We start from the raw sequence: 24349 nt of genomic DNA on the forward strand, positions 1-24349 counted from the left end.
TATATAGTTAGAGGCTTTAAAGGGACTTTAAAAATAATATAGTTGGGGGTCAGGTGTGGTGACACACACCTTTAACCCTAGCACTCAAGAGGCAGAGGCAGAAGACCTCCCAGTTTGAGGCCAGCCTGATCTTCATATTGAGTTTCAGGCCCACTAGGGCTACATATACATAGTACTGTCTTGGAAAATTAATGACATCACAGGCTATTGCCCTTGGTTGTCTCCCAGACATGGAAGGTAAGATCTACTCCTGAAGACATGGTACATTTCAGATACAGGGCCCAGAGTCTCCTGACCTGGAATTGACCTGAAAGCCTTTCAAGGACTAGCTTCCATGGTACCAGAAGACATCAAGCAAACTTCCAAAGAAAGTAAGCAAGCTACAATATCCAGCATGGCACAATAACCCAAGGGTGCAGCAATGTCATTCATACCTTGGTGGTAACCAACAGCTCTCTAACTGGACCTAACACCATTCAACAAGAGGGAAACCATACCTTGTACCAGAAACCTGTCCAACTACCCAGGGCTACTTTACTAAACCAGCATAATCCCTAACTGCATTCTAAATATCTGTCCTTATACCAACAGGTAAGTGTAGTCCTCATCCTCATCAAGAAAGCTTCTTTGTACCAGACAGAAACCATTACAGAAAACCTCAACTGATCAAAGTACAGAGATGTGGAGCTTGGTAGCAACAGATACATCCACAAGATAACTCCCACACCTAAGGCTCAGGGATCATCTTAAAATTTTTAAGAACCAGAGGGTAAGGGAGTCTGCAGTGAGTGTTAGAAACCCATAAACCCTACAAAATGAGCTCAACAGGACAATGGACATGCTGAAGTGGACAGGGAAAGCTTACAAGGCCTCAATCCTAAGAGCGGGAAAGATAGTCTACATCAGGAAAGAGCCCCCTAACAGGTTATTAGTTCTTGCATGTACACACATACATATATGTATGCAACAATTCTTTTTAAAAGGCTATGAATTTGAGAGGAAAGGGACATGAGAGGGCTTGGAGAGAGAAAAGGGAAGGGAGAAGTGATACAATCTCAACTTTTTTAATGATACAGTATAAAAATACCAAGGGAACACTATGAATATTGCCTTCCAGCCCCAGGCAAATTAGGAATGGGGGAACAGAAACAAGGTGGCTCAATGGTGAAAGTGCTTGCCACACAAGCCTGATGATACCATGGCAGAACTAGTTCCCCAACTCTGAACTGTACATGTATACTGTGGAACACACACAAACATGCATGAATAGTAAGAAGGAAATACAATAGGGGCTGGGGAGATGGTTCAAGTGGCAGTGTTTGGCACTCAAGTCTGACCTGAGTTCAGGTTCCCAGACCACCATAAAGACCAGCCAGAATAGCACACACATCTGTAATTCCAGCTTATCCCTCTGGAGATCAGAGGTGAAAACAGAATACCCAGGAGGCCAGCAATTAACAAAAGATCCTCTCAAGGTAGGAGGCAAGGATCAACACCCAAAGTTGTCCTGACTTTTAGCCACATGTCCACCGTGGCACACTAAAACACTACAAATGCTAAACACACTATTAAAAAACAAATGGGAAAAGGTTTGGCATTCAATCAAGTGGGCTAACTTCATGTTCTTTATCCTTCATTATTTTAGGGGGATAAAAGTCTATTTCATTGAAATAAAAGTCCCATAACTTCATCAAAGTATACCTTTTTAAAAAAGATTTATTATGTATACAGTGTCCTGTCTGCAGGCCAGAAGTGGGCACTAGATCTCATTTAGATGGTTGTGACCCACCTACCACCTGGTTGCTGGGAATTGAACTCAGGACCTCTGAGTTCTATCTTTCCAGCACCAAGTCTATCTGCATGCCACCAAGCTCCCCACCATGATGACAACAGAGTAAACCTCTGAACTGTAAGCCAGTCATAATTAAATGTTTTCCTTTATAAGAGTTGTCGTGGTCATGGTGTCTCCTTGTTTTTTTTTTTTAAAGATTTATTATGTATACAGTGTTCTGCCTCATGTATGTCTGCACACAGAAGAGGGCACCAGATCTCATTACAGACAGTTGTGAGGCACCATGTGGTTGCTGGGAATTGAACTCAGGACCTCTGGAAGAGCAGTCAGTGCTCTTAACCTCTGAACCATCTCTCCAGAACCTGGTCATATGTCTCTTCACAGCAAAAGAAACCTTAAGACAGCTAACAAGATGGTTCAGTGGGTAATAGCTTGCTACCAAACCTGACATCATGAGTTCAATGTTTGACTCACATAACAGAAGTGGAGAACAGACTAATGCAAGTTGACCACTGGTCTTTAGAATACAACCACACATATACACAAATGTTAAAGAAAAAAAAGAGAGAAAAGGATGAGTCAAACTTAAATAAATTACTTATTGTTGGGTACCATTCTGGTTATCTATGAACAAGCCAAGTCCTCACAGAATAGTAAATATACACAGCATGTCAAATGTTGGTAAATGTTACAGAGAAAAACTTTAAAAGAATGAGAGTAAGAGTAACAGAGGGTGGTGGGAAGCATGTTATTCTATAAGATGTCCATGGAATGCTAACCACTAAGAGAGCAGAGACCTGAAGGAAGCAGAACGTTCCTGGATAAGAAAATGCCAAAAGTCCCTAGTGAAGTAAGTATTCTTGACATGTTTGAAGAGTAGGGATATTTGTATTAAAGTTTAGCAAATCAGCCACTGTAAAGATTCTGTGAAGTGAAAAATCATTTGAAAATTTATAGATATATAAAATGTTCTAATATTTTAAAGTCAATTAACATCACAAGCAAATGATAACTAAATTCTGACAGTAAATGGGCAAACAGGATCTTTGCTCAATCTCACAAATCTAAATTGTTTAATATTCTGAAAACGATATCACTGAAGAAAGGGATAAGGCAACTTACAGCAATCTGTCTTTTATCTGTTTCTCCTCTTTTATGATGAAGATCTAAATTCTCAGTTAAGAATAATAAAACTGATTGTTAACGTCATTATAGGATCTCAACTGTGAGACTGGTGAGGTGGTTCAGCAGGTAAAGGAGCTTGCTGCCAAATCTGATGACCGGAGCTCAACCTCCAAGACCCACATAGCAGAAGAAAATTGACTTCAAGGTTGTCCTCAGTGTGATATTCATACACACTTCAGAATGCACATAACCATATATATGACTTTTTTTTTAAATTCTGAACTGATTCTGTTTTAGCTCGGAAAATAAGTTCCATGAATTTTGTTTGTTTGTTTGTTTGGTTTGGTTTTTCAACACAGGGTTTCTCTGTGTAGCCCCAGTTGTCCTGGAACTCACAGAAAGCCACCTGCCTGTCACCTGAGTGCTGGGATGAGGGGCATGTGCAAAACACTTAAATGACAGACACGAAGTGCTGTGACATCACATGCACAGTGGAAGGATACAAGTCAAGTACTCCAAGATAGTGACGTCCCAAATGCAGTCATAGTAGGAGTCCATAGCGTCGTGGCTGCAAAACACAAGCTCTCATTACTTAATGCAAAGGAACGTCAGTCTCATGTTTAAAAAAAAGTCCATACCTGTTTTGTTCCTGCAATGACTTGAAGGCCGTCTTATAATCAATTTCTCTGAGGAACTGACATAAAATTGCCACCTATGTAAACAAATATTGGAAAAAGGTAACATGACCCTTCCTGAATTAGGAAAGCAATTTTTTCTGTGTGTATTTATCTTATTCTATGTCATTGCGTGTTTTGCCTCCATGTACCTGAGTATCACATGTATGCCTGGTGCCTGCAGAGGCCAGAAGATAGCATAAGATCCCCCAGAACTGCTGGGCATTGGTAGGGTATACCTTTAATCCCAGCGCTTCCGTGAGAGAGGCAGGTAGCTCTCTTAGTTCAAGGCCAGCCTGGTCTAAAAAGAGAGTTCCAGGACAGTCAGGGTTGCTTATTATACAGAAAAACCCTGTCTTGAAAAAACAAAACAAAAAACAAGATGCCCTGGAACTGGAATCACAGATGGCTATGAACTGACATGTGCGTTCTGGGAACTGAACCCAGATCCTCTGGAGAGAGAAGCCACTGTTCTTAAACACCAAGTCAATTCTGCAGCCCAAGAATATATTCTTCAGGAAGACTTGAAATCACGCTGGATAAAGTCAGCTCATATTTATGGATCCCATTTAATTTTCGTTTCAAAAACCTTTACCCCATCTGAACCACAGGCTAGTTTATCAGTGACCTAAATCAGTTGTAGATCTTCCTTCATTTGAATGAGAAGCTGAAGACAGAAACTGCCAAGCAAGTGTCCCAGCATCCAGGGCATAGACTCAAAGAATTGTTCCCTTAAGCTGGTAGAGGAGGTCATTTTAAAAAACATAGGTCACCAGTCTCTAAACACAGAACGCAGTTATTTCAACCAGAGATAGGTCTGAATGCTCATCTTGAAGGGACCTGGGAGTGATGGGTCAGTGTTACAACACTTGGTAGCATTTGTGAGGGCTGGAGAGATGGCTCAGAAGTTAAGAGCACGGGATGCTCTTCCAGAGGTCCTGAGTTTAATTCCCAGCAAACACATGGTGGCTCACAACCATCTGTAACAGGATATGGTGCTCTCTTTTGGTGCAGAGACATACATGACATCAAAACACTGTATCTATAATAAATAAATCTTAAAAAATAAAATGGAAAGCTGGGTGTGGTGACACGTGCCTTTAGTCCTTGCATGCAAGAGACAGAGGCAGACAGATGTCTGTGAGTTTGAGACCTGCCTAGTGCACATAGGGAGTTACAGGACAGCCAAGGCTACACAGAGACTTTGTCTCAAAGGAAAAGAAAAATTGTTTTTTTTTTAAAGTAGAGAATATCTGTAGTAATTCAAGTACTATAAAAATTATTTTTAAAAAATAAAACAGATGGTCGGGTAGTGGTGGTGCACGCCTTTAATCCCAGCACTTGGGAGGCAGAGGCAAGAGGATCTCAGTCACTTCAAGGCCAGCCTGGTCTACAACGCAAGTTCCAAGACAGTCAGGGCTGTTAACAGAGAAACCCTGTCTCAAAAAACAAAAATCCAGCTGGGTGGTGGCGGTGGCACACGTCTTTAATCCCAGCACTCAGGAGGCAGAGGAAGGTGTATCTCTGTGACTTTGAAATCAGCCTGGCCTACAGGACAGGCGCCAAAGCCACAGAGAAACCCTGTCTCAGAGAAAAAAAAAAAAAAAAAGCCAATGGAGGCAGCAAACGCCTTTTGTCCCAGAACCCCAGAGCCAGAGGCAGGTGGATCTCTGAGTTCAAGACCAGACTGATGTACATAGTGAGTTCCATGACAGCCAGGACTACACAGAGAAACCCTGTTGGAAAAACAAAAAAGCAAAAACTCTACAAATGTCTTAGTGTCTTTACAAAATTGTATAACCATCCCCATTAGTTCAAAAGCATGTTCATCCATTACCTTCCCTGAAAGAGCCAATGTCCAGTACAGGAACTCCCCATTCCCTCTATCAAGTCTCTGATAAGCATTAGACCACACTTTTTGTCTCTGCATACAGACTTGCCTATTTTGAGCATCTCTTACAAACGGAATCAGAACATATATAGCCCTGTCTGTCTTTCACTTAGCAGGTTTTCAGTTAATCCATGCTGTAGTACATATGTAATTCCGTCCTTTATACAGCTGCAGGATTTTGAGGTATAGACACACCACACTTTATTTAACGAACACTGGGATTTTCTCTATTTTTTGGCTGAGGTGAATGCTGCTGCTGTGAGCAAGTGCAACCTTTTCTAATTCTCTTGGGTATTTAACTGCCCATTAGTTTGCCAATGCCGCACCTTTTCGAGTTCCTGGTAGAATATAACTCTAATTCTTCCATAACCCCGGCTGATTTGCATTTCCCCGATGACTAGTATACTTATCATCAAAGTAGGAAAGCATAAAGTGATTCTTTTCCAGCTAAGTTTAATGGTCAATGTTTACTAATGCCTACCTGCATCTAGTTCAGTTTTATAAACTACAAATATAAATATGCTAAGCTACTAACAGCTAATCAGATACAAAATAAAAGCTACTTACCAGCATGAATTTACATAGAAACACATGAATATAAGCTAACATTATAGTATTACAAACTAACCTGTGTGTGACAATTCAGCAAAGAACAGCACTTTATCATTCGTTTTATCACCTACAAAAAGGACAATTATTAATGTCAAAAATTAGCTAGAACTGATTGTAATAAATGTCTGACTCTGGTAGAAGATGTCAACAGTGGAGAAGCAGGAAGTATAAGGGAGGACAGCAGCTATGTGGAAACTCGGGGCTTCCTAGTCACTTTTGCTAGTTCAAAATACTAACAAAACAACCTAAAAATCACTAAATCTTTCCTGAAAACTTGTTAAATACTGAAATTCTCATGGTACTGTTATACTAGTGATCAAAATCAGACTTAATAGCAACATATATTAAAAGGGAAAAACATAATCTGGTTTGAGGAGCGATGGGGGAGAAGGATGTAACCAGCAAGATGAGTCCATCTAGAGATCTTGTCTTGGAGGTCTGGAGATGTATCTCAATAGTGTAACTCTCGAGTAGCACACACGAAGTCCTGAGTGAGACCCCAACACCATGAAACCATAATGGTACTACAATGTGCACTAACAAAAAAATAAATAAAAACAAAAAAAAAAGCCGGGCGTTGGTGGCGCACGCCTTTAATCCCAGCACTCGGGAGGCAGAGGCAGGCGGATCTCTGTGAGTTTGAGGCCAGCCTGGTCTACAAAGTGAGTTCCAGGACAGCCTCCAAAGCCACAGAGAAACCCTGTCTCGAAAAACAAAACAAAACAAAAACAAAACAATGTGCACTAAAAAATAAAATCTAGGAAGCGTGGATTTCAGGGACTGGGCATAGTGGTGCACACCTTCAATCCCAGCACTAAGGTGGCAGAGGAAGAAAAAAATCTGAGTACAGGGCCAGCCTAGTCAACATTGTGAATTCCAAGTCAGCCAGGGATACAGAGACCCTGTCTCAAAAACAAACAGCAACAACAACAATGTGGACTTTAGAGTTTTCTGTTTGATTTTCATCCCAGGATGACCTTAGTCTTGCAGTGATGTAGTAACCCTCATGCTCAGCCTTAGTGCTGGGATTGAAGGTATGCTGGGATCATAAATATGTACCACAGCAGCAGATTCCTGACTTCAGATATTCTTATCACAAAAAAGGGTAACTATGACTATGGAAAGCAATGCACATTTAATGTACTAACACTTTTTGGGTGTGTCACAACATGTTTTATGCCTTAAATATACACATAAGAAAGGGGAGGTGGGAGCAGTCAATAGACCCTCTGATGTGAGAACTAAGTGGACATTCTAACAAGACTAGTTAAGTGAGGAAAACAATCAAGCATGGGGCTTAGTGAATGGCTAAATGTGTTTGGTATTTTGGAGGGTTTTGTGGAAGAGCAGGTCAGTTTGTTAGGAGAGAACCCAGTAACTTAAGGCACTGAAAACAGTTTGAACAGGCTGAGTGTGAGGAGTGTGAGGAGTGTGGGGGTGTGGGGAAGAGTATCAAAGCAGCAACAAGCACTGTGGATATTGGTCCTGAAAAGGAGACCACAAGCTAAGCATGGTGACACATGCCTGTAATCCAAGGCTAATATGGGCTACAAATCAAGACCATCTCCAAAAGGCCCAAACAAACAAATGGAGAGCAATGTATTCTTTTTTTTTTTTTTTTTTTTTTTTTTTGGTTTTTACGAGACAGGGTTTCTCTGTATTGTTCTGGAGGCTATCAGTCCAGCCTGGCCTCGAACTCACAGAGATCCGCCTGGCTCTGCCTCCCAAGTGCTGAGATTAAAGGCGTGCGCCACCAACGCCCAGCCGAGAGCAATGTATTCTAAAGTCATCAACTTGAGAGTTATCATCAGGAGCTCATGAAGAAAAAACTGAAGGTAGACAAGAAGCAAGCAAGCCCACAAAACAACTTACTTGATCGGTATACACATCAGGGGGCACAGCCTTATTAAAGAAGTCAGAGCATACAGCCCCCGCCTGGAGGTAATAGTGAAGAGCTGCTGAATGCTGATTTGTTGCTAAAAGAGGAAGCAGGATAAGTTACTTGCTATTAAAATATGAGAGTTAAAACAGATTCAGACAATAACAATAAATTCAGGAGCTCACCAGGTAAGGGTGCTGCCACCAAGCCTGACCACTCAAGCTCGATCCTTGGGACCCACAGGGAGAAAGTGAGAACACAAGTTGTCCTTTGATTTCCACATGTATGTCATGTGCACACATGATGGGGCATATCCTTCTGTGTATATGTTTCTCTTATTGGCTGATGAATAAAACACTGTTTGACCAGTAGAGATAGGAAGATAGGCAGGGCTAGGAGGTAAGGAGAAGGCTGGGAGAGAGGCACCTCAGGAATAAGACACCATGTAGCAGAGAAAGGAGTGGCAGGTCCAGACCCTTCTCCAGTAAGATATGACTGCGTGGAAATACACAGATTTATAGAAACGAGTTAATAATTAAGACAGAACTAGCCAGTAAGACGCCCTAGCTATTGGCCAACATTTTATACTTAATATAGCTTCTGTGAGTTTATTTCAGGCTAAAGTGGCAGCAGGACCTGGCAGGACAAAAACTACCACAACATACAGACAAATGTTGTTGCTTTTAAAAAGGGTAAAACTTTGTATTTGGCTGAACAGTGATAACACTTTTTATTGAGGATAACATTGTGAAAAACTACATATAAAAACAAATGAAAACTTTTCAAAGTGGTAACAATAAATTCTTTACTTCCTAAAAATTATTAGCCAAAATCTAGCTCATATTTCTTATTAAATTTATAGTACAGGACATAAATATATGGGGTATGTGTGTATGTGTGTATTTTGTAAGTTTAAGTTTGTTTTGTTTTCTGAGACATGATTTCTCTGTGCAGCCCTGGCTATCCTGTAAACAGGTCTATAGACGAGGCTGGCCTAGAACTCAGAGATTCGCCTGCCTCTGCTGAGATTAAAAGTGTACACCACCACAGCCTGGTGAGTACAAGATTTACTATGATGGAGATTTTAGCTTCCCATATATCCAGACTAGAAATATATCCAGATTTTTGAAATCTACATATCTAGTGTGCAATTAGACATTCAGATTTGGCAATGCATCCTTTTGAATGGTAGGGTGAAAATACATGTTAAAAACAAGCAATTAGGGCTAGAGAGATAGCTCAGAGATTAAGAGGTCTGTCTGTTATTCCAGAGTTCCTGAATTCAATTCCCAGCAACCACATGATGGCTCACAACCATCTATGATAAGATTTGGTGCATTCTTCAGGCATACAGGCAAATATTGTATAAATAATAAATAAATAAACCAAAAAAAAAAGGCAATTAACTAGGTGTAATGGTACACACCTATGATCCTAGCACTTGGGAAGTAGAGGCATCACAACAGGAGTTTAAGGCCATCCTCAGCTAAGTCATAAATACCAGGCAAAAATGAGTTAAAAAAGACCCCATTTCAACCCTTACAACACCTCCAAAAATTACTGGATACATGGAAGTTCATTTTATTATCTCTTCTACTTTTAAATTTTGAAATTCCTTTTTTAAAAACATTGATCCCAAAAATGATACCAGGCAGAAATTTTATCTGTAGCGTAATATGAATTTTGGAACTCCATATTAACTTGGAAATCCTATGACATAGAATTCTCTATGGGGGTGTTAAACATTAATTTCTAAGAATACAGATTGTAAACTATACACGTAACTTTGTGTGTGTGCCCATGCACACACACGCGCTCACGTGCTTCCAACTTTGAGACAGGGTCTTACCATGTAGCCCTAGCTGGCCTAGAATTACTATGTATCTTGAACTTTTGGCAATCTCCCTGTGTCAGCTTCCCAAGTGCTGAGATTATAAAGATGAGGACCACATTTAATAAGAATTCTTACATTTATTTACATTCTTTATTTATTCTGTGCATGTGCATACCCTAGCACACATAGAAGGTCAAAGGACAACTTTCCAGAGTAGGTTCTCTATATCCACCATGTGGGTCCTGCATATTGAACTCAGGTCATTAGGCTTAGTGGCTAGTACCTTTACCCACTAAGCATGTCTCCAGGCCCAGGCTAGAAATCTTAAACAATTTTACAAACAAGCCTCACTCATATTACATCTGGGGAGATGGTTCAATGGTTAAGAAAGAGTACATATTGTGCTTCCAGAGGACCCGAAACAAATAAAACATAAAGCAGTGACTACCTCACTTACCAAAATAAATATCTGCTTGAATAATTAACCAAGCATGGTTGTTCGGATTTATACTAAGTGTATATCGAACTAGCTCTTTCACTGTGATTGCTACAGCTTCAAAATCCACAGACTGGAGGCTGAAGGAAAACATTACACATTAATCACTATTTTCAAATACCATACAATTATTATTAAAAAAACAAAAGACAGTCAAAAATCTCCACCACCACAGAATGATACAACCTTTACCTCTACTTAACATTAATCAGAGCAACAGCAAAATTATGCTTTCTGATAGCCACAAAAAACCTAAGAGCTCAAATATTAACAAATATTCCTATGTGACCTTGAAACTCCCCAGGACTCTCACAAGTGTGTGCTCCAGATTCGCTGTTTCACTGGCCCTAACGGCCACACAGTCAAGAAAGGAAGGAAGGGAGAAGGGCCAAATGCTCTGACCTGGGAAAAGAGGGGCCAGCACCCAGCAAACAGCCGATTGCTCCTCTTTCCTGGAAACCAAAAGCTTAGTGAAAAGGAACTCAGGCCTCAGATTCAGAAGCAGATGAGGCTCATATGCCAGGCAAAGGAACATGACAAAGCACTTCTATTGGCCCTAAAGGCTTAGGTTTTTCATGACCCACAAATATAGCCAGTACAGTGAGGAAGAAACTGCAGTACTGTTAGCAAAACCCAGTACTATATCTTCAGCTAAAGAATTAAACTGGCTTATGTTATTTTACTGAAACTGTAAAGATCAGCAGGTGTAAAGAGTCTTATGTAGTAACTAGTGTGAATCACTTAATCCACTATGTCCATACTGTTCTTGGAATGTCGTCTTAAGAATCCATAAGGAGTCTTCATCAGGTAAAATATGGTTTGTGGTCAGACCTTTATTTTTTTCAGAATCAATTTACATTAAAGTATTACCATCATAAAAGACAGCATTAAGCCTGCACTAACTTATTAACTCTCATATATCAAGGGTAAATACTATTTTTATACTCATTTCAGAGCTGAAGAAGAATTCAGGATAACAGCAAGTTGCTCAAGGTCACATACTTCAGGGCTCCAATATAAGCCACAGCTGCTTCCTATGAATATAAACTGGAAATTAACTGTGAAAGTTTGACCTTAACCCAAAGAGGTAACAGAAGTAACAAATAACATCACTAAAGCCACTGGCTAAAAAGACAAAACTAGGCCGGGTGGTGGTGGCGCACGCCTTTAATCCCAGCACTCGGGAGGCAGAGGCAGCCGGATCTCTGTGAGTTCGAGACCAAGCCTGGTCTACCAAGCGAGTTCCAGGACAGGCTCCAAAACAATACAGAGAAACCCTGTCTCGAAAAACCAAAAAAAAAAAAAAAAAAACCAAAAAAAAAAAAAAAAAACCAAAAAAAAAAAAAAAAGACAAAACTAGGGACTAAAGCCACTGCCTAGCATTGGTTCTGAGTTCAAGTCCCAGTATCATTCAAAACAAAGCAGCAGGACATAAAACCATCTGATTCTTGGAATGTTGTACCACATAGCAAATTACATATAAAATAAGAGAGACACAGTAAAGTCTGCAGCCTGGGTGTCGGAGCACATATGCACATGGATAATAAAGTATGGTGTTCCTCTGGCCACAGAGGCATTATAATTTTCCAGACTGCTGTGTGTGACACAGCTGCTCTCCACCCTCTCTCCTTCCCTGTTGTTTGAATTGGCCTCACGCTCAGAATCTTCCTACCTCAGCCTGCTGAGTGCTGGGATTACAGACATGAGCCACTGTCGGGAGGGACATGTCCAAGAATGAGTGCTGAGTTATAGACATGAACCACTGTCGGGAGGGACACGGTCCAAGAATGGAGACCTGGAGGAATTTCTGAGTGCTTGTGAGAGAACTCCAAGAAACCAGTTTCTTCAAAAAACAGGGAACTGTTCTTAGATTATGCTTTTGTGCCCATCCCACTGGTAGTGGATAAGAGCGAGTTTACTTGAGATTATTCATTACAATTTAAGTGGTTTTATGGAAAAACATGTTTTTGTCACATACAGCTTGCCCTTGTGAGTGTACACTTCACTCTAACTCTTCTTATTGCTCAGGGTATAAAGTGTCTGATGCTCTGGATAAAGTAGCTGGCTATTGCATGAGAGAGACTTTTCCACCTCCCAGGCCCTCCCCTCTAGAGTGGTGAGCACACCACCAGACCTGCTGCTTCCAATCTCTGGAGATGGAAGACAATTATTTATAGTCACTGTACTACCTTTCTACCTACCTACTGAAACTAAAACCTTTCCTTCTTCAAAGATGTCACTGAGATTGAAACCTGAGGTTGAGAACCTATCCTTCAAGCACATAGGAAGCTTAGGAGGGATGGCAGGGATTTGAAAAAGAAGCTTTGGGCCATAAAACCGGCATGATGCTGTACTCCTGTGACCCTAGCATTGGGGCATTCAAGACCAGCCTAGACTACAAAAGGAAACCCATATAAAGGAAGGAAGGTGAATAGATGGGCTAGTCCTATGACAGCTAAAAAGGGTTGGGAGACTGATAAAAGTAACAGCAGTAGAAGGAAACTATAAAACAAATCACTCTTATAAATGTTAGGACGATAACAACAGTAGTGGAGAAACACAAAGATGTCTGTAGAATCCTACACACTTGTGGCCTTCAATTATCTCAGGCTATCTATATCAAACAGGATGTTTTCTAAATACATAATTTATTTTAAGTATATACCACTACTTACTTAGGAATGGAAGATGGCCAAATAGAAATGTGTTCAGCTGTGATATCATTCACAATGTCCTCCTTTTAGAAAGAAAACGTGCTTTTTATTTTTAAGCAGTATGATTTTTAACAGTTTCTTTCAAATAATTTTAAAATGAAATTACAAGACACTGACCCGAACATTGTGAAGCTTCACAAAGAGTGATAAAATAATAGTCAAAACCAGTGGTTCCTATGAGAAAGAAAACACAAGAATATTAAACAAGTACATGTGCTGGTGCACGTGTACCCTGTCAACCAAAGGGACACCATGTACTTTCTTAAAAGAGAATGGTATCTACAGCGGAGCACACTAAATTGTCTTTCAGCTTCACAATAAAGATCACAGCACATAGTACACATTAAAATCATCACAGTTAGATCCCGGGCTTATCATCACTTTTACATCTTTTTTGTTCTTTTTTGTTTTTTTGAGACAGGGTTTCTCTGCATTGCTTTGGAGCCTGTCCTGAGCTGTCCTGGAACTCGCTCTGTAGACCAGGCTGGTCTCGAACTCACAGAGACCCACCTGCCTCTGCCTCCTGAGTCCTGGGACTAAAGGTGTGTGCCACTGCCGCCCGGTTTTTATCTTTTTTTTTTCTTCTTTTTCTTTCCCATGTTTCTGGGAAAGCAATACTAGGAAATTGATCCCAAACCCCTGAGTAAACACTCAGCCATGGAGTATACCGCCAGTGTCCCCTTTTATGTGGCTTTCGGGTATCTTACCAAGATTTCTAGCTACTTCCGAAATTGAACTATGTATTCTTTTAAAGTGCTATTTAAAAGATGAAACCACTCGGGAGGCAGAGGCAGGCGGATCTCTGTGAGTTCGAGGCTGGGCTGGACCGATAGCCTCCAAAACAATACAGAGAAACCCTGTCTCGAAAAACCAAAAAAAAAAAAAAAAAAAAAAAAAAAGATGAAACCTAGGTTTCGATCACTAAGTGAACATGACATTAGTACTAAGCAGAAATGAAAGTCAGAGCCTCACACATTTATGGAGACTTGTGTGATGGGTAACTTTACTTTTGTATGTTCTGTTGAAACTAGGTCTCCTTACACAACCCAGGTTGACTTCAAATTTGGAATCTTCCTATCTCAGCTTGGATACAAGTGTTTGACACCACATCTAACCTAAGACTTAGTTTTAAAAGGCCCCACTATATTTATTAAAACCAGAAAGTAAAATTCATTTCGTAATTCAGCCTATCCCATGCTCAATAAAGATCATTACAAACACTTGTTAGAACTCAAACCAGCATTTGAAATTTTAGAAAACTCAGTAATTACATTAAAAAAAAACTTACCCGCAATTTTTTGATAAAAGAAAGTAGTTCACTCCTACAAAAAAATTGTATATATACTTAATACAAGACATTAAAATAAGACAAAGAATGCAAATGATATAATGCTTTACTTTCTTAATTATGAAAAGTATGTCTCTAGCCAGTCATAATGGTACACATTTTTAATCCCAGAACTTGGGGAGGCAGAGACAGGAGGATCTCTGAGTTCGATGAGGCCAGCCTGGACTACAGAGTGAGTTCCAGGACAGCCAGAGCTACGCAAAGAAACTGTCTCAAAAAAAAAAAAAAAAAAAAAAAGAAGTTTATCATACCCATTGTCAAAATAACTTAGTAACATTTATAAATAACCTAGTAACATTTATTCTACTTTAATCACATGAATTCCTCAATATTACACAACTGTGGATATTAATGATTTTGAATTCACAGAGCTAAAATTAAATTGTTGAGGCTGGCACGATAGCCTAATGGGTAAAGGCACTTGCTGATAAGCCTGATGACCTGAACTGGATCCTTGGAACACACTTGAGAAAACAGGAAAGAACCAACTTGGCCAGTTGTCCCCTGACCTCCACACATGCAACCACCCCAGAAAAGCAAACAAACAATTAAGATGCATAGACAGTCTTCTCAAACAAAAAGGGATTTCCAGGAACAGCCAGGCAGAGAAGAGAACCTTAGAATACTAGTGTTATGCTTATTTATTGCTTGAGCACACACTTGAACACACAAACACAGATGCACATACACAGACACACAGACACATGCAAATGTACACACACATAAACACACATGAAGTACAGATGCACACACACACAGATGAACATACAGAGACACACAGACACATGCAAATGTACACACACACGAAGTACAGATGCACACACAGAGAGACACATTGCACATACACACACGTATAGAAACACACTGCACACAGAGACACACACAGAAACACGCACGCACGCCCATGGCCTGGTGCAACTGTGGAGAACAGGCAACAGCCTGCAAGTGTTAGTTCTCTTCCTCCGGCACGTTGGGGATTTGAACTTGAGGTGTCAGGCTTGGTGACTGAGAATGCCTTTACCTGGTGAGCCATTTCACCAGCCCAGAATTCTTTTTTGTTTCCCTTTTCGGTTTCTGAAACAGGGTCTAAACTATGTAGCTTTGGCTGTATTGGAACTCACTCTGTAGACTAGGCTGGCCCCAAACCTAGAGAGATCCGTCTGCCTTAGCCTCCCAAGTGCTGGCATTACAGGCATGTGCCACTGTGCCCTCCTCCCTTCTCTATAACTCTTAAAATCTTGGGTTTTAAGATGATTATGCATTATTGTATACGTATAGTGTATTAATTATACATCTTGGGCTTTTTAATTTAGTTTTGCACAAATGAACCTACAGTCTTATGAACATTAGGTAATACTCTCCCACTCAGCTACATCACAGTCTAACATTATCTATCTTTACAGTCTACAGGATAAAGATGTTCTGGAAAAAGTACAGGCAAATGCAAAAGTATCACCAAGAGAAACATACCGATACATTATGCCTAGTGTAGATTCCCTCTGCTTTATTAAACTAACTCTGCCATCGTTTCCTCGTTTGTGCTGGTTAGACACACTGCAGATCTGAACAACAACTTCCCAAAGGTCTTTAGCAGTCCTCCTACTTTCTTTAGGGCCTGGAAGTTCCTTGCAGGTGGCTGCTAAAAGCTGTCCAAGCTGTAATGTGAAAACCAAACAAAAATACATAAAAAAACAAGTCTAACTCACACGACAATCTTAAAATAAGGGCACACTGGAGGAACCTATGCAACCACTCAAACATCCATGCTCAGTATCCAATGCACTGAGAACGCTCCCTCCACCATGTGGGTCCTGGGGACCAAACTCAGGTTGCCATGCTGGGTGGAAAGCACCTTTTATATGTTGAGCCACTGTACTGGCCTCAGTCAGGATAAAATTAAGATGATTACAGAAGGTGACTGATCTAATTAAAATTGACAGAAGGCCCTAAGATGCAGGACCAAATTTGGAATAAAGAATAAAAATGAAAGTCAGAGGGGAAAAAGGGCCTCAAACAGGAGAGGGTACAAGTTTAAATCAAATTCAGGGCCAACATGTTGGTCCAGTGGGGCTGGGTGGTGGCGGCGCATGCTTTTAAGATCCAAGCACTTTGGAGACAGAGGCAAGTGGATTTCTGTGAGTTTGGTCTACAGAGTGAGTTCCAGGACGGCCAGACCTACACAGAGAAACCCTGTCTCGTAAAAACCAAAACAAACAAACAAACAAACAAGAGGGCCAAGTGGGTAAAAGCACTTGCCATGCAAGCCTGAGTATACCTGATAACCTCAGTGTGATCCCTTAAACCCATGTTTAAAAACAAAAACCTGAATGTACTGCATTAATTTCAGCATTCCTACAGCAAGATGGGAGACAGAGACAGCAGAATCCCTGGAAGCTATTCAGCCAGCAAGCCAGAGAATGCAGCATGGCAGGAACAATAGGGGCCTTCAAGCCCATCAGGAAACCCCAGTGCCCACCAAACGGGAGCCACAAAGTTCTTTTTTTTTAATGGAATACCTACTATTTTAGGTACATTCTTTAGGGAGAAGGCAGGATTGTGACAAGCAAAAACTGGTGCTTTCCTACTTTTTGTTATAAAAATTTTCTAACAAAGAAATCTAAATAGTTCAACAAATACCTGATACTCCACACACTGCAGTATTTGCTTTTGGTTATGGCTTTATTATAGCAACACAAAAGTAACTAGTACACCAGAGATCATATGCTTAGCTGAAGGTCACTGAATTTACTAGACAGGTAAATTTTTATTTAAAGGTATTATCTTGCAGAAGTGGCTATGTCTAAAATCCCAACACTCAGAAGAGACTAAGGCTGAAGTCTAAGGCTAGCCAGGACTATTTATCAAGTTTATGGCCAACCTAGGCCACACATTAAAACCTGTCTCAAGAGGGAAAACTTCTCCCCTTTTCACATAATCTTAAGTACTTCAAATCACCTGAACTCTATAACCCCTCTTGAGTACCTATGCTGGGTAACATATAGAGCACAAGATATAAAATTAACTTCTTTCAAGAACTCCCCATCTCACAGGAAAGACATAAACAGACTATAATATAGTGTAAACAAAAGCAGGATGAACATAAAGCTAGCAAGAGGGGAAAGTGATTCATCATTTAGAAAGGAAGAAAACCACTGTGAAGAAGTGTCACTCTGACTGGTGTAATAAAAACCTGAACAGCCAATAGCTAGACAGGATTTCCGGGCAGAGAGGACATCGGGAAGAAAAAGGCCGAAATGCCAATAGACTCAAAGCAAGCGGGATGGGCACTATGGAGATGAAGTAATAAAGCCACAAGTCAGAAAGTAAATTAGTAGAAATAGGTTAACTTAAGTCATAAAAGATAGTTAGAAACAAGCCTAAGCTAAGGCCAACCTTTCATAATTAATGTAAGTCTGAGTTGTTTTTGTGAACTGGCAGCCCAAAGAAAAGCCCAACTACAGGAAACACATAAGCCAAGTGAGAAGAGTCAGCTGGCATGGAAACAGACAGCACGTGCAGAGAACAGAACGAAAAAGCATCCGCACAATGCCGTGAGCTGCCGACAGATGTGGCTGACGAGAGCTGCAGGCGGATGTGCACCTGCCAGAGACGCAGTCACACCTTAAAAGACCTTGTAGGTCAGATTAAAAACCGCAAGTGTGGGTCCAGAGAGGTGGCTCAGCCCTTAGAATTGTCTCTCTTCTAGAAGATCCAACTTCAATTCCCAGCACCCACATGATGGATCACAACCATCCCTAACTAAAGTTTCAAGAGATTCAATGCCCTTTTGAGGACACCAGACATGTAAGTACATAGACATGCATGCACACACATAAAATGTTTCTTAAAAGTTAAAAAAAAACCCAAGTTGTTTTCCTAAAGGATCATCACTACTGCCACTAACCACTCACTAACTGTGTAATGAATGGCAGTAAGTCCTGTGCCTGCAAATCCTCTGCTGTTGTCATTATACTACAATGTCCCCCTTTCTGGTCCAAGGAGAGGACTAGATAGTTTTGTATTATTTCAAAAGGGACTATTTTAGTCACCTGCTGAAGATTTTCCCTTTCCTTTGATTATATAATATTTATTGTGATAAAAAGAAAATATGGTTTCTACCCTCAGCCTACTGGCCAAGTGGCAGTCTCAGGGATGCTTCTCTTGTTACTAGACAATCTCTATCTAAAAGACAAAGCAGGGTGGAGTTGGGGGACAGACGCTGCTGCCCCTCTATAACCTCAGCACTTGGCAGGAAACTGAGATAGAAGAATCATGAATTCCAGGGCAGTCAGGGTTACATACTGAGACACTCACAAACACAAAGCAAACATGAAACAGAGCACATAAACATGATTAAAGTCACTCAGCTTCCTACTCCTCAGAGATAGACAGCATCTCATCTGTCTATGTTTTCACATACACATATCCACACAAAGTCGGAAAAAATGCTCCAAGCCGTATTTTCTTCCTTCCTTTCTTTCTTCCTTTCTTTCAAGATTTATTTATTTATTATGTATACAGTGTTCTACATGTATGCCTGCTGGCCAGAAGAAGGAACCAGATCTCATTACAAATGGTTGTGAGTTACCACAAAGTTGCTGGGAATTGAACTCAGGACCTCTGGGAGAGCAGCCAGAGCTCTGAGCCAACTCTCCAGCCCCAAACCATATTTTCAAAGCATAATCCTCATTCTATACCTTTGCTTCTTTCTTAGTATTATCCAAAGAGGAAGGAACTAGATCACAACACATTCTTCCTCCTTTTAGTCTACATCAAGGGACTGTAGGAAGAAATGAAATACCCTGGATAACTTACACAATCTGTACACAACTTCCTGTATCCTTACATACCACAAGTCAAAAACATTATTACACAAGCATGTGCCTTCTGTCTTTCATGGTACACGACCCCAAAGACTATTACAAGTCAAGAGAGGAGCTAATATACTGTCTTAACAATGAGCAGCAAACTTCAATTCTGAACTGAAACAATAATAATCATGGAAAAACACAGTTCTGACAGCTTATTATTAAAAGTCATGGGGAAAATGTTGGACTTACCCTGAATATTAGAATTTACTAAAGAGATAACAAATATCTGAAATCCCAAAGAAATGGCAATTTAAATATACAACACAATCACAAAATGTAAAAGTGGAAGAAAATGAAAGAATCAATAGCTTTTCAAAGAGTTGAACTCCAGTTAGGCAGTGGCAGAGCACGCCTTTACACAGCACTCAGGAGACAGAAGCAGGCGGGTCTCTGTGAATTCAAGGAGCCTAGTCTACAAAGCGAGTTCAAGGATAGGCTCCAAAACTACACAGAGAAACCCTGTCTCAAGAAGGGGAAAAAAAATTGAACTCCAATGAGCTCAAATGCATGCCTAACTAGTTCCTGACTAACTGGGTAAATGTTCAGAAGGGAAAGTGTGCAGAAGCCATGATCTCCACCAGTTCAGAGTCTGGCCTTAGCACTCAAAGCAAGAAATGATAACAAACCTCCTGCTACTTTACAATTTCAGCAAAATGTTTGCTGAACCTCATAACATGTGTTTCTATGTTCACGTTATATGGCATTAGGAAGCAGTATCAGGATAAAGTCAAGTGGCTTGTACTGTTCAAATTATAGGGTGCTGGGATTATTTTGGTTTCGTATGTGCTAAGAAGGGGCTCTAGAAACTAAGCTGCATTCCCAGCCCAAAACTGAGTACTTCACTACAAACTGACAAGTACTTGCCTTAACTGACAGGGTACCTGAGAAATTAGACAAATTTCAGAATAATAGAAACTAATTACATGGGTACAATAATACAGAGAGTACTAACAATACAAACACTCTGATAATTATTTTAGATTAAACATTAATTACCTTTACATATGGATTACTCTGAAGTAAAAATGCAGGAACTTGCAGAGTAAGATACTCATTTTCTCTCCAGTTTAACATAAAAGCAACACACTCTTCAGCTACAACTTGACGAAGAGGAATATCTAAAAAGCAAGGAAAGAAACAGTTGGAATAGCCAAATGTGAAGACAAAGGTCTAGAATCTCAACACTCATGGAGAGGCCCCCAAGCTCCACAGCAATTGCAAATGCAGTCTGGGCTAAAAAAGACATTACCTATGAATAAGTGAACGATTAAATATAAATGTACTAGAAATAATTTAAAATATAAAAAGTAGTAAGGGAGAAAAAAATAAATCACCAGAGCTTGTTCTAACCATTTCAATATACTAAAGTATATCGTGAATTTTTTTGGCTCAAAGCAGTTATAAGATTTTCATGTACTTTAGGAATAAGAATATAATGCATCGTAAGTCACGATGCCAAGATAAGGCCATTTAGAGACAAATGAATCTGCTGCCTGAGGCAACTGGGTTTCCTGGAACTGGAGTTACACATGGTTTTAAGATACAATGTGGGTGCTTGGACCTGAACCCAGATCTTCAGTAAGAACAGCCAGTACTCCTAACTGTGGTGATATTTTGTTTATGATCTAACGCATAAAACTTGGCCTGAAAATCAAAGTGCAGATCAGTCATAGAGGCCAGGCAGTGGTGGCCACACTTTAATCCCAGGACTCAGGACACAGAGGCAGATGGAGTTCAAGGCCACAGGGGCTACATGAGAGTGAATCAGTCTAAAACACAAACAGAGCTCACAGGCCTTTAATCCCAGCACTAGGGAGGTGGAGACAGGAATGATAGGACTGGACAGAGAGAGGAATTTAAGGCAGGAGGAGATAGGAGCTCAGTGCAGTCTGAGGACAGGCCCTCCCCTTTGGTGTGAGGACTCAGTAGAGGTAAGAGGTCTCTCTTGGGGCTGGCTCCTTTACTTCTATGATCCTTCAGCTTTCATCTCTGGATAGCTCAGTTTTATTATTAAGAACAATTAGAATTCATGCTACACCTAACCGCTCAGTCATTTCCCCATGCCCTCTCAGTCTCTCTCATTGAATCTGTAAGGGCACCCCTACACATGTACATACACTAGACAAATCTCTCCCTACATCCTGACCCACAGAGAGATACCAACTCTGGCTCTTACAGTAGCACTGATTTGCTCTATGCTGTAGTCAAATACCTAAGTATATAATTATGGCTTAGACAAAGACAGGAACTATACCAATGGAAAGAAAAATATCATTTGTTTTTCTCCAAAACATTTCAAATAATTTTTCCTTTTCATTCTGAACAATAGTGACAGCATAAGCTATAGGACAAGTTTCTGACCATATTAGTTCAGCATGGGCTAAAGTAAAGTGCTGGGCTGGCATGTGAGGCTTGGGGTGCAAATCCCATGACCACCCAAAGCAAACACACCACGCTAACAAAGAGCACTGGTTCACTAAAGGCAAAAAATATCAACACACACTGTTGGAAATTTGTCATCTAGCACGCCTTTAATCCCATCACCCAGGAGGCAGAGGCAGGCAAATTTCTGTGAGTTCGAGACCAGCCTGGTCTACAAGAGCTAGTTCCAGGACAGTCTCCAAAGCCACACAGAAACCCTGTCTCAAACCCCCCAGCCCCCCAAAAAAGGAAAGAAAATTTGTCATCTAAAATAACAAGTCTCTTTGAAAATTAAAATGTAATAATTAAACTTGTTAATAATATACCAAGGAACTACCAGCTATTACTATTTGAGCAGTGTTAACATCTTTCTTCACAATTCAATTTTAGTGTCTATAGTATCAAATATATACATTAATTCCTATAATTACATTTCAAACCTATGAAATTACCTAAAAGCTATCCGTGTAAGTCACAGGTGCTGGTTTACAAGATCCCTGTCAAAGTGAGCTACTAAATATTTGAAGTGGATCCTCAACCTCTGACTTGAAATGAGTGGCCACAGGTGAATTCCTGGCACCTTTCACTCAGTTGGAATGCATTTATTGCAGTAGTGAGAAGATACCTGGAATGCCAGCACAGGAAACTGAGAGGCAAAAGGCCAAAGTGTAGAACAAGCAGAGTGGCTTATACTTGTTACAAATACTCTGTGGGCCGGAGGTTCACTTGAAGCCAGACATAGAAAGAAATAATCTCTTAGAAAATAAATAAAATTAAAATTAAAACATAGAGTTTCTGCTGTATAGGACAGAAATTTTCCAATAGAGGTAAAGTCAGGTAAACAGACTTTTACCCACCCAAGACATCCCCCCACAGTAAAGTACAGAGCTTTGCCTGTGGGTGTATACACTGGTCTTACCAGGAAGCCTCATTTCCAGATATCCTCGGACCCTACTAATAAGGTCAGAAGGAGGTCTCTCTCCTGATTGTCCCATTCCAGCTTCATGGGTGTGAATATCCAAAAGTAACATCTCATTCAGCATAACTTGCCGGAGTTTTGGTGAGAACTCTGTCACCAACTCTAAACAAGCTGCAAATAGCTGTTTAGCATGGGGAAAGTCCTATAAAAGAAGCAAGAAGAGAGCTTCAGTCAGTCCTCTGGAGCCAAAGTAGTGTGTATCTTCACAGGTACTGGGAAAAAGAGAAGGGTACAATAAATGAAATGGCAGCTAGGTTATCTTTTTCTTTACTGTTGATTTATTACAATAAATACCTAAACAAGCTGGATACAAATTATACAGTAACAAAGACTTTGATATTACACACAAGTATAAATTTTATAAGAACCCTTCTCCACCTAAGATACTCAGAATTTGAACATAGACCCTGAATTAGGTTTCACATTCCACATCCCTTGCATACCTACTGTGTAACTATCTAATAAAACAAATATAATAATCTATGGTCCACTCACTCCTGTCCTATCCTTCACACTGCAAACTGGTATTAACACTCTGCACATCCCTTTCCAACAGTGTGACTTCCCCAATCAATATGAGGTAACAGCCCTCTCAATAAAGGTCTTTTCAGTTATCTTACTGGAATTAAGGGCTACACCCCAGGGTTCTGCCAGTCTGGGAGGAGGCAGTTGTTGGCTTGTTTCGAGATGCAGACATGGCTATCAGGAACTTTCTATGTAGACCAGGATGGCCATAACAACCAAGTGCTTCTCTTTTCCTTACAGACTTTTTCTTTGGGTTTTTCAATACAAAGTTCATTATATAGCACTGGCTGCCCTGGAACTCACTCTGTAGACCAGGCTGCCCTCAAACCAGGAGATTTGCCTACCTCTCTGCCTCCTATGTGCTGGGATTAAAGGCCTGAACCACTGGGGCTAGAGAGATGGCTCAGAGGTTAAGAGCACCAGATGTTCTCTCAGAGGACCTAGGTTCAATTCCCAGCACCCACATGGCAGCTCACAACTGTAACTCCAGTTCCAGGGGATCCAACACTTTCACATAGACAATGCAATGCACATAAAGGAAAAATAAACAAATCACTTAAAAAAAAAAGAGTGTACCACCACTCTTCTGCACATATGTTCTGTTTGTACATATGTGAATGGGTGTGTCCATAAAGTGGCATTAGACCCCATGGAACTGAATTTAGAATGTTGGTAAGCCACCACATGAGTACTAGAAACCAAACCCAGGTCCTCTACAAGAGCAGCAAGTGCTCTTAACTGATGAGCCAGCCATCTTTCCAGACTTGCTATCTTCCTGTTTTGTATTTGTGTGGTATCTATACTCACCACACCACTCTTGGACCTGATGGTGCCCTGCTCTAGGATTCCATAGTGGACACTATAATCAGGAAAGGAGGGCTAGAGAAATAGCTTAGCAGGCAAGAGCACAGGCTGTTCTCACAGAGGACCCAAGTTCAGCTCAAAGCACTCATGTCTGATAGCTCACAACTTCCTATAACTAAATTCACAGGATCTGATGCCTGTGGAACCCAAGGGCACCTACACAAATTATGCACATGCACACACACACACACACACACACACACCAATACATAATCAAATCAGAAACAATCAGCTTTAATTTCCTGCTGAAATCATGAAACCAGGATTTTGTTCTGATAAAGTGTATGTTGCGTGCACAACTGCGTGTGTAGTGCATGTGCCATG

General features: G+C 40.5%; 1 protein-coding gene across 2 annotated transcripts in view; it reads right to left on the reverse strand.

The window, feature by feature from the left end:
- Positions 1 to 24349, reverse strand: part of Ints8 (integrator complex subunit 8) — a 48691-nt gene that overhangs the window by 803 nt on the left and 23539 nt on the right. The window contains exons 15-26 of one of the 2 annotated variants that reach the window (XM_005066207.4): positions 22577 to 22778; positions 20233 to 20354; positions 15836 to 16020; positions 14306 to 14339; positions 13135 to 13191; positions 12979 to 13040; positions 10265 to 10383; positions 7967 to 8070; positions 6111 to 6161; positions 3556 to 3629; positions 3421 to 3485; positions 2915 to 2958 (exon numbers count right to left, since the gene is read on the reverse strand). In XM_005066207.4, coding sequence (XP_005066264.1) covers positions 2915 to 2958; positions 3421 to 3485; positions 3556 to 3629; positions 6111 to 6161; positions 7967 to 8070; positions 10265 to 10383; positions 12979 to 13040; positions 13135 to 13191; positions 14306 to 14339; positions 15836 to 16020; positions 20233 to 20354; positions 22577 to 22778 — 1119 coding nt within the window. The other variant, XM_040740914.1, reaches the window with a different exon arrangement.

This window comes from Mesocricetus auratus, unplaced genomic scaffold, assembly GCF_017639785.1.
Source record: "Mesocricetus auratus isolate SY011 unplaced genomic scaffold, BCM_Maur_2.0 Super-Scaffold_6730, whole genome shotgun sequence".
NCBI lineage: Eukaryota > Metazoa > Chordata > Mammalia > Rodentia > Cricetidae > Mesocricetus > Mesocricetus auratus.